Source organism: Hypomesus nipponensis, chromosome 16 (genome assembly GCF_054491055.1).
Source record: "Hypomesus nipponensis isolate SF chromosome 16, ASM5449105v1, whole genome shotgun sequence".
In the NCBI taxonomy this organism is placed as follows: domain Eukaryota; kingdom Metazoa; phylum Chordata; class Actinopteri; order Osmeriformes; family Osmeridae; genus Hypomesus; species Hypomesus nipponensis.
Window position 1 is genome coordinate 4,381,770 of NC_140376.1, and position 9,674 is coordinate 4,391,443.

At 47.6% G+C, this 9,674-nt stretch overlaps 2 protein-coding genes across 2 annotated transcripts; one reads left to right on the forward strand and one right to left on the reverse strand.

Moving 5' to 3' along the window:
- Positions 1-296: 296 nt before the first annotated feature.
- lamp3 (lysosome associated membrane protein 3) lies at positions 297-3,853 on the reverse strand. The gene is given in 7 exon segments (XM_084676011.1): positions 297-741; positions 885-1,058; positions 1,320-1,389; positions 1,550-1,572; positions 1,575-1,674; positions 2,135-2,367; positions 3,078-3,853. Coding segments are annotated over 7 exon segments (792 nt in total). The 5' UTR covers positions 3,124-3,853; the 3' UTR covers positions 297-595.
- A 376-nt stretch (positions 3,854-4,229) lies between these two features.
- kng1 (kininogen 1) lies at positions 4,230-7,678 on the forward strand. Its single transcript, XM_084676009.1, has 7 exons — positions 4,230-4,826; positions 5,170-5,283; positions 5,448-5,523; positions 6,159-6,328; positions 6,593-6,703; positions 6,920-7,018; positions 7,120-7,678. The coding sequence occupies exons 1-7, from the start codon at positions 4,599-4,601 to the stop codon at positions 7,441-7,443; spliced, it is 1,122 nt and encodes a 373-aa protein (XP_084532135.1). The 5' UTR covers positions 4,230-4,598; the 3' UTR covers positions 7,444-7,678.
- The last annotated feature ends 1,996 nt before the right edge of the window (positions 7,679-9,674 follow it).

Below are 9,674 nucleotides of genomic sequence, written 5' to 3' on the forward strand. Positions count from 1 at the left end.
GTGTTAAAAGTTAAAAACTAAAAACTGCGCAGTAACTCGCATATGGTTTGTGAAAAGAATTCAAAGGACAACCCAAACCATAACTGTATCCAGCACACAGCGTTGGCACTCGTTACAGCACTGTATATTACTGCATCATACATCATACATAGCCTACCTCCCACTGTGAAGTTTGCATGTTATCTAATTCTATGTAGCCTGTATCACTTGATTACGCTGACGTCGTCAGCCTAATTTAAATGTTGTTGCAATGGGACAAAGAAAGTTATTGAAAAACTTAAATATAAGGACACGACTGTAGGCTATCGTTTATTTGGATAAACCGCCCATTTCTAAAACAAGGCAATCAAAACACATAAATCACACATCTTAATAATTACTGACAAATCTTCATTTAATCATTTAGAGCACTGTTACTTTCATTTCAAGATGGTTATGCATTTCGGATGTAATCTTAGCTGCAACAGGCAACGAAGCTTAAATTCAGTTACATATTTAAAATAATGTATGTAATAATGCGTTTGAATAGGCTAATACAAAAACCGATTGTATTCCTGTGAGCTATGTCACTTGGCCGAGAGTGAGAGCGCTTAAGCTAAGATCCCAGCCTCTCGTAGCCCTGCCTACGGCGGTCTCGAACGACCAGGAAGGTGATTATAGCAATTAGTAGCAGACCAACCACCACGGCCCCAACGATGATGGGAATGACCCGCTTGTTGAAGTCCGCCCAGCACTCCACCACTGGAGAAACAAACAGGGTAAGGGTCAGGGAGGAGAAAAGTCAGGGAGATGTCAATTGTTATTTCATTTGGAAACGAAATGATTATGCACTTGTCTTTCAGCTTAGTGAAATGCTAAACGCAGCATGTACATTGCCATGCTACCTTCTCCAAACGCGCCGTCCTTGGGGATGCTGAATGCTTGGACCTGGAGAGGTTGTATTTTCAACTTCAGCTCTTCTGCCATCACAAAGTAACTCTGGGAGTTACACTTGAAGCTCTTCCCAGAAGGGGCCAGGAACAGCTTTTCATTGGCCATAACACCAGGATAGTCCTTTCCTGAAAATCAAAATCAATTCCAATTTACATGTAATTTAATGAACCCCTCTATATCTTATAGAGGGGTTCATTAAATTGGATATACACACTGGATATACACACATGTGATATATATATATATATATATATCCTCAGAAAATGATGTACCTCGTGTTTTTATTATATGTCTGTATGTTGTTTTGTAATCTATGGACCTAGTAGGTGTTCGAAATAAAGTTTATAATAATAATAATAATAATATATATATAAATATCTACTCACTGGGGCAGCCTTTGCAAGGTTCAGGTGTGATGTGAGCGTTCAGACCACTCACATAGGACATACTTCCTTCCTGTGACAGGAAATACACATCTAAGTCATACATTGTCTGAAGTTCTCGTCATGATTATCTGGATTATACACTGCTGGGCAGGCCTGAAACTGGAAAACAGCCGCCACGTGCCCTGAGAGAGATACTACAGACTCACTAGAGCCATGGAACATTCCGGTACCTTTTTGAAGGTGAGGGTAAGGCTCCCCCATTGCCAGAGAAGCCAAGTGAGAGCACAGCTGAGTCTGTGGTACAGAAACCACTGGCCAGGATGGTCTTGGGATCCAAGTTAAAGTAGGAAGGTTTCTGAAAAACATCGAGGATCAGCGTACTTTGGGTTGAAGACTAGAAGACGTCAATCTGACGGTCACTTGTGAGGCTTCAGGAATCGTTTTTAGATGGCCTCTAGCCAGATTACAGCTATGGAACGTGACTTTCATGTTGTTTGTACTTATTGTTGCTTTGCCCTATTTGATGATGTTGCACTGCAATTTGGTCGGCATTGGCGGTTTTTAAATGTGCTCTATAAATAAACTGACTTCACTTGACTTTCATGACCAAACAGAGTTGTATTCTGCACTCAGGCCCTATAAAAAAATTTTTGTTGCAAGAACAGTTTGCGTGTCAAAACGGTTAGGGCAGCAGAATCACACGTTAACACCCCTGAGGTTAACACAAACATACAAACACAAACCCCTGACACAGTGTCACTTCTCCACCTTCCAACCCCTACACCACCCGCTCTCACCCCAGCCCCTCCACACACCTTCTTCTCTATGACGATGTACTCCACTCCCATGGTCACTTTCAGACAGAGGTTTCCCTTGGTGTCTTTCAGGGTGAAGGTGCCCGTGGTGGGGACTGACTCGGAAGGCTGGAGCACAGGCAGGTTTCCTAGTTCTCTGGATTGGCTGCCGTTAGAACTTAGGGCTGTGGCTGGGGCTGGGAATGTGGTGTCGGGCCCGACCTCAACAGATGATTCAGCCACGATGCAAGTTCCTGTCAGAGCGAATGGAAGCTTTTGAGCAGCAAGGTCTAAGTATGAGTGTGCGTGTGTGTGCGTGTGTGTGAAGGACTTTGTGATGTGTGGTCTGTGGGGGTGTTTTGTGAGGTGTTTGTGAGTTTCTCAGAGGAAACCAGAAAAGCAGTCTTCACAGCCCTTTCTGTTCAACTGTTTTTACCTGCACATCACATTAGTTTAGTCCTATAAAGATGTTCCGTACACTTCATAACCGAGAGAATGATTCTCCCATAATAAGAAGAAATGTGTGAGCGCCATGGTCGCTCACCAGATATGCGTGCATAGCATCTCTTCATTTATTTATGTTTTATATTTATTAATATGACACACTTGCTTCTGCAGTGACCATGTAGACTGGGGCCTTGCAGCAGCCTTGCTTCTTCATTGCATATCTTATCCTCTCTCTCTCCCTGACTTTCTCGTCACACTTCACTGTCCATTAAAGCATGGAAAATGCCCCCAAAACACATCTGAAATAACTAGAAACTTGCAAACTTCGCAAAGAACAATTTTCCAATAAGTAAACAACTTCCCCATGGAGAAATCACATTATTATTGGGACACCCTCCAAAATATAAACCGCCTATTAAAGAGAGAGTATTGGAATGCCTATAGTTCCAAACCCTTTGGTAAGGGTTCAACAAAGTAACAAGGGCCTCTGTGTGAGAGAGGGGGGCCATAAACTCACCCAGCATCAGGCCAGCCAGCAGCAGATACCCAACTTCGTGTTCCATCCTGTGTCTGTGTGTGTCACCCAGACTCTGCAGTCTGGATGACAGGACTAGAGACCAGATCAAGGGGGGATGTCACTTCTTGCAGATCGTAACAGTTCCTTCAGTGAGGGAGGGAGGGAGGGGCAAAGACTGTTCAGCGTGGTTTCCTCTCTTGTCATCTCGATCTGCTGGGGGATTTCTAAATGATAAACAAAGGTTTACATACAACCCACCGTGCATTACATTTCACAACAAGTTATGCACTTCTAAGAGGTCTGATGTCGGTTAGGTGTGGAGACGGGTGTCTTGTGTTCTCTTCAAGGTCATCTAATATCAGAGAAAAAGGACTGGAGAATGTTAACTCAGTCTGCTATCTCCAAACATCTTGGATGGCCAAACAGGCTAAACGCTATGACTAAGTTAGTGTCACAATGAACCCGTTGAACCCAGACAGAGAGACTCATAACTCATAATCAAGATCTAACACTTAGAAAGTCTGGCATAGCCCCCATAGTCCCTCTCTCGTTTTGGATAGAAAACCTTCTTCCATCTGATTGGTGCTGCGCTGGGGAGCAGTGCTGGAGTTCTGGGTAGAGCACCAAGGGGAGGGAGGCATAGGCCGGTTGGGAGGGATGAGGGCCAAAGGTAGCTGTAGGGGACAAAGTATCTGCTAAACACACACAAACTCTCTCTCCATCTCTCTCCCTCTCTCTCTCTCTCTCTCTCTCTCTCTCTCTCTCTCTCTCTCTTTCTCTCTCTCTCTCTCTGTCTCTCTCTCTCTCTGTCTCTCTCTCTCTCTATCTCTCTCACATTGTTAGTGAATGTAGGGGGGGCTGTGGTGAGTGTGGTGGGTGGGAAGGTGGTGTTTGCTCATCCAAAGTCTTTGCTGGGAAGTGCTGCTGTCTCTTAGCCTCACATCCCCCCTTTACAGCAAAGAACATGTGCCTTTCCACTGGATGACAGACGCGCGTACGTATTCATCAAGGACAGGCGAGTGCCTAGATGGACCCTCAGAAACAGACCGATGGTTTGTTAAATTATACGGTAGTTACTGCCTTATTCTGACAAGCAAAAGAGTATTGATCTAGAGAGAAAGCAAGAGAGAGAGACAGAAAGTGCAGTTAGGTAAACATTGACTGTTTTCCTCTGATCTGGCCGCCTGCCTTCCCCTGTCGGCCAGCTTGCCTGTGCACCCGCCACGAAAGGTGCCTCTCAGCTCCTGTCATCGCTGTTTGAACAACTCCCTGACAACCAATCAGCTGTCTCTCCACTGGGGACCTGTCTGTCATCCCAGGAGTCCAGCAGGAGTCCAGTTGAAGAGAGCTGTCTGTTCTCCCTCGGAACTCCCAGACCGCCCATAGCAAGCTTCTCCGTGTCACTTTAACCACGACCAGATCTGGACCAGCACCAGGTCCAGAACAGAGCGCCACCTGGACGACAACCACCACCAGGACCGGGATCACACCCAGAGCAGGGACGTCAAATCGGATCACAGCATGAGGCCGGGAACAAGGCTGTGCGTGTTGGGGCTGCTGTGCCTGCAGGGCTGGGCTGTGGGTCAAGGCCAGCCTCTGGAGGAGGAGACGAGCGGGCAGGTGGACGTCCTGGCGTTCTGCGATGACCCTCAGGTGAAGCAGGCGGTGGATGGAGCCCTGAAGACGTTCAACAGCAGGATGTCCAGCGGACACAAATTGGCCCTCTACCAGATCACACAGGCTACCAAGGTCAGTGGCTGCGTGCTCGCAAAACGCCACTCGTGTTGGGCGTCGCCGAGCAGGGGCGCCGTTTAGGGGGGGGAAAGTTTGGACCATTCTAAGTGACTGACAGGGGCTCCAATTTCTTTCTTTTTTTACTAATAGAAATTATAAACTTTTTTTTTTTTTTTTCATGGGTCCTAAAATTCCTGACATGAAATAACCGATGGAGCTAAAAAAAAATACATCAAAAATGTTTTGACAACCTTTCTGTCTGAAACCTTTTCCTAATTGTTTACGGGGAGCAGAAGCATTACTTTGCAACATGGGGTCAGAGTTCAGCATGGAGTGTGTGTCTACCTGTCTCCGCTAGGCTGTGAACGAGTCAGGGACTGTGGTGTCAGCGCTGTTCAACAGCAAGAGGAGTAACTGCCCAGCAGAGGGCGACAAACCCTGGAGTGAATGCGACTACTTAGACGGATCCAAGGTAACAGTAATCCCCAACAACATTCCTACCATGCCATGACTTTTCCGTCTTTGATATTCTCTGCTCAGGTCTAGTGTTTAGTGTCTAAGTTCAATTCTGGATCGATGTACTTCAATCATTGAACGAACGACATTTCACATGTTCTGTTCTGTTTTGCTGTCCAGGCACCCAGTCCTTGCAACACCACTGTGTATGTGACAGAGGCAGAGACATTGGTTCAGGCTGTGTTCTGCGAACTAGGTGGGTGTCAGTTTGCTTTCAGAAGAACACAATGTCACGAACCTGCCAACCCCCACACTCTTAGTTTGTCCAGAGAAAACCAATCCATAATGAGCCGTCAGAATTCCCCCAGGAGATAACCTTGATTACACTTTAAAATTCCTCCCATCAAACGTGCCGTGATAAATAGGGTGTTCAATGTAGCAAAGGTGGTTTGGAACCACATTCTCTCAGGAGATACGGTGGCACCTTAGACCTTCCATTGGACCACAAGGTTTACCTCAGGATGTAAGAGCAGACATTATTACATTGGGAGACATTGGGAGTTGCCGGAGTGATTCCCCGCCGTGCCAAATGACGTTGTGTCCTTGGGCAAGGCACTTGACCCTACTTGCCTCGGGGGAAATGTCCCTGTACTTACTGTAAGTCGCTCTGGATAAGAGAGTCTGCTATAATGACTAAATGTAAATGTTACAGGAAACTGGGGTTAGATCCCTCCTGGTCACCGGGTAACAGGGGACTGGACTGCTCGGATAATAGGGGTCACAAGCTGGGGATGGAAGCCTAGAAGACTGCAGGACTGTAGGACTGTAGGACAGTAGTGAAGGCTGGCTGTTTGGTACTGACCCAGACCCAGTGTGTGTTCCCCTCTCCAGACCCCCCCGTGGTGCCAGTGAAGTCCTCCTGTATGGGCTGCCCCATGGAGATCGACGAGAACAACGAGGACCTTAAGACTCCACTGACTTTTTCCCTCCATAGGTTTAACTCAGAGTCCAATTCCTCCCACTTCTTTGTCATCAACAGCGTGGGCTATGCTACCCGGCAGGTAGGACACACACACACGTGCAGTCATGTCCCAAGACACATCGGACACAAACAGGAAAACCATGAACGTACACGAGTAAACAAGACTAGATCGTGAACGGAACACGCAGATACAGTCGTGGTTGTTTGCTCCGAATTTGCACGTTCCATTGTTCCTTATCTGAGCGGTTATTGATTGACGCACGCAGACACACACACACAGTGCTTGTTGTGTAACGGGCCCTTCCCTGGATCGACCAGAGTCTCTGCCACATCCTCCTCACAGGTGGTTGCGGGATTGAGATTTTCTATTTGGTTTGACATGAGGAAAAGCAACTGCTCCAAGGCGGACAACCAAGAAGTGCACTCAGGCTGCCATCCGGACCCTGACGATGTGGTAGGTTGACCAGCCGGGCACATGACTGCATCTGAATCTAGCAATGAAACATTGTTCTTTATTGTTCTTGTAGTTGTGACAAGATGTAGGTCATACAATACCATATGACCAAGGAGGTGTCTTTGTGACAAGACCAAAGGGTGCGATATACAGTACTAATTTCGAAAACGTTTCTGACAACCCTCTCTCGGTGTGTGTGTGTGTGTGTGTTTGTAGGAGCTGGCACACTGCAGCTCCACCGTGGACGTTGCTCCTTGGAGACACGAGCTTCCAGAGGGCAACGTGGACTGTGAACCAGGACCCATGCTTCCCACCGTAAGCCACCAGTCCAGCCGCGCAGTGTGAAACAGCAAACAACATCCACATTCTGTGTCTGAGAAAGCTCACCAAACAGCCATGTTCCACCCCCCCAACAGGTGTTGACCAGGCGCCGTCCCCCGGGCTGGTCCCCTCTGAGGAACGTCATCGATTTCGAAGCCAAGGTGCCAGAAAACACCACCCCCGCCCCCACCGCCCCCGCCCCCACCGCCAAGGAGGAGTCCTCCGAGGAGTCCCAGGAGAAGAGCGGCACAGCCAAGCCCATCCAGGACCCCTCCGCCCCGGCCGACAGCCCCTTCCGCTGCCCCTCCAAACCCTGGAAGGAGTTCGTCCCTCCGACGGCATCCGTCCCAGAAGAGATGACCGTCAGCGGGCCTCCAGAGGAGAGGGTCTCGGTCAAGGATGCAGACCTGCAGGCGTAGACCGGCCTTGGGAGGGGAGGAGCTGTACTCTATTTGTAATACAAGCACTGATGCCACGTAAGAGCAATCGCAACGTGTACACATTATGGCCTTTACCATGAAGTACACAACGATCCTTTGGGCCAGTGTTTGTGCTGTGTGTGTTTAAATGTCGCTTTTGTATTCTCCCTTAACTAGACTTCGACGTCTAGTTGTTTGATAACTCAATAAAAAAAAAGCCTAATTGTATACTTAATCTGCATAGAATGCATACAATATCTCGACTGAACAATATTTGCAGAGGCACAAATGGAGAAAACAGGACATCGAAGTTAATATTTAACTGGGAAAACTTTATTTGTACATCGCCTTGTAACACTCAAATAAATGCAGGTCTGTGTGGATACAAAGCAGATCTGTAACTGAGAAGTATCTTCCAAAATGCAAGTCTGTCTGATTAGGCTTTGAAATTGTATTAATAGTAGCGGGTAAATGTAAGGCCAATCATTCCTTGTAGCTGCTTAGTAGAACGACGGAAAAATAATATCAGCATGTTTTCTAAATGGTCATGCAGGTTGGGTATGTAACAATCGTTTCCCCACTATACATTCATAGTAGTGTTATGACACTACACAGGTATGATAAATATAATGACATAAACGTCTCTAGGTTGGTATAAGTGCTGCACAGAATAAATAAGAGAAGGAAACACAGCAAACATTTCATCCACAGCAAACCCCCAACCCTGCACCAGTTATACACCAGGCCTACGCCATCCCTACTTAAATCCTCCTCTGGCCCTACCCCATCCCTACCCCATCCCTACCCCATCCCTACCCCATCCCTACCCCATCCCTACCCCAGCTCTAACCCTTGAGAAAAGCGAAGCTTTTGGGTCCGTACGGACACGTCCGATAGATGTTTCACAACTCCAGCACAGCAGCCTGCTGGATCGGTGTCGTCGCACAAACATGTGATTAAGCCGACAGAGGTCAAGCAGGGTTGGTGGGACTGACTCCTTCCTACCCTCACCACCCCCGCCCGCCTTCCCTTCCCCTTCAGAGTGGGCGGGGCCGGCCCGATCCATCCCCACGCGTCTGGAACGTGGGGACGAGACTTGTCTGGAACGTGGGGACGAGACTTGGCGCGCCCCGAGGAGTCCATCACATTCAGGAGGGGTTTGACATCCACACGTCGCTCCACATTCAGAGACGCTTCAGAAACGACGGCGTTTCAAGTAAAACATTTACAAGCATTTAAGCTTTCGTTTCTTTACTCCCCCCACCCCCCTGTCCCCCCCCCCCCCCCCCCCGTCCTCTTTACAAATGGTCTCTCTCGTCTTTCCTGGTGCTGTCCGGCCAAATGGAAAAAGGGGTTCCCGAGGCATTGACCACACTGTGACAACATTGTTAGATCACCGACATACTCACATACATTATGCATGGGGTGTTCAAGGGGTCCTGCCCGTTAAGAGACAAGCCCACACACACACACACACACACAACAAACCCACAACACACACACCCACCCAGACACACAAAACAAAGAGACAACGTAATATCAAAGTGAGTCTTTAGACCACTAGAAGCCTTGGCTCCAGAAAGTGATAGGCTAAACTAGTGATAGGCATCGAGAACATGCAAGCCATCTCTTTACGGCGGCCCTTACAGGACCAAAAAGGCATTTTACATTTTAAAAAGTGCAAAAAACACATTTGCGACCTTCAGCTACAGGGACACTTTACAAAAACATCTGTTGGCTGGTTTACTGCATTTGATAACTGTGTCTGTTTTTTGCAGAACACACACACACACGCAGACACACACACGCAGACACACACACACAGACTGGGGAAGGATTCAGTCATCCTCAGGGTGAATGAAGATGTAAAAGGATGTGAAGATACAGTCATGGATTGAGACTGGCGCCTTTCAGTCCAGTCACAGCAACACCCTTGCTAGCTCTGACCTCTCCTTTGATGCTAGGAGCTCTGATGCTAGGAGAGCTTTCTAAAACAGGCACACAGGACGCTGGCATTATGGAGCATGTAACATGACACCAACACTTTAAAAATAACTTTGGTTTTTTGAAACAATCGACAAAAAAAAACACGCGAGGAAAACGACTCTTGTTTTTTCAAGTCCGTCAATGTCAGATGGGCAGGATCTTCCAGAACCTGCTTCTTTCGGGAAAGAATGTGCACACGCACACACACATTCTCACAAACTCAGGCACTCTGCGTCGTCTTAGAC

Excerpts from the sequence above, each read along its gene's own strand:
- kng1 (XM_084676009.1), top strand. The coding sequence starts at position 4,599 with ATGAGGCCGGGAACAAGGCTGTGCGTGTTGGGGCTGCTGTGCCTGCAG. Across the intron at positions 4,827-5,169 it reads AGATCACACAGGCTACCAAG|GCTGTGAACGAGTCAGGGAC; the intron begins GTCAGTGGCTGC and ends TGTCTCCGCTAG. Across the intron at positions 7,019-7,119 it reads CAGGACCCATGCTTCCCACC|GTGTTGACCAGGCGCCGTCC; the intron begins GTAAGCCACCAG and ends CCCCCCCAACAG.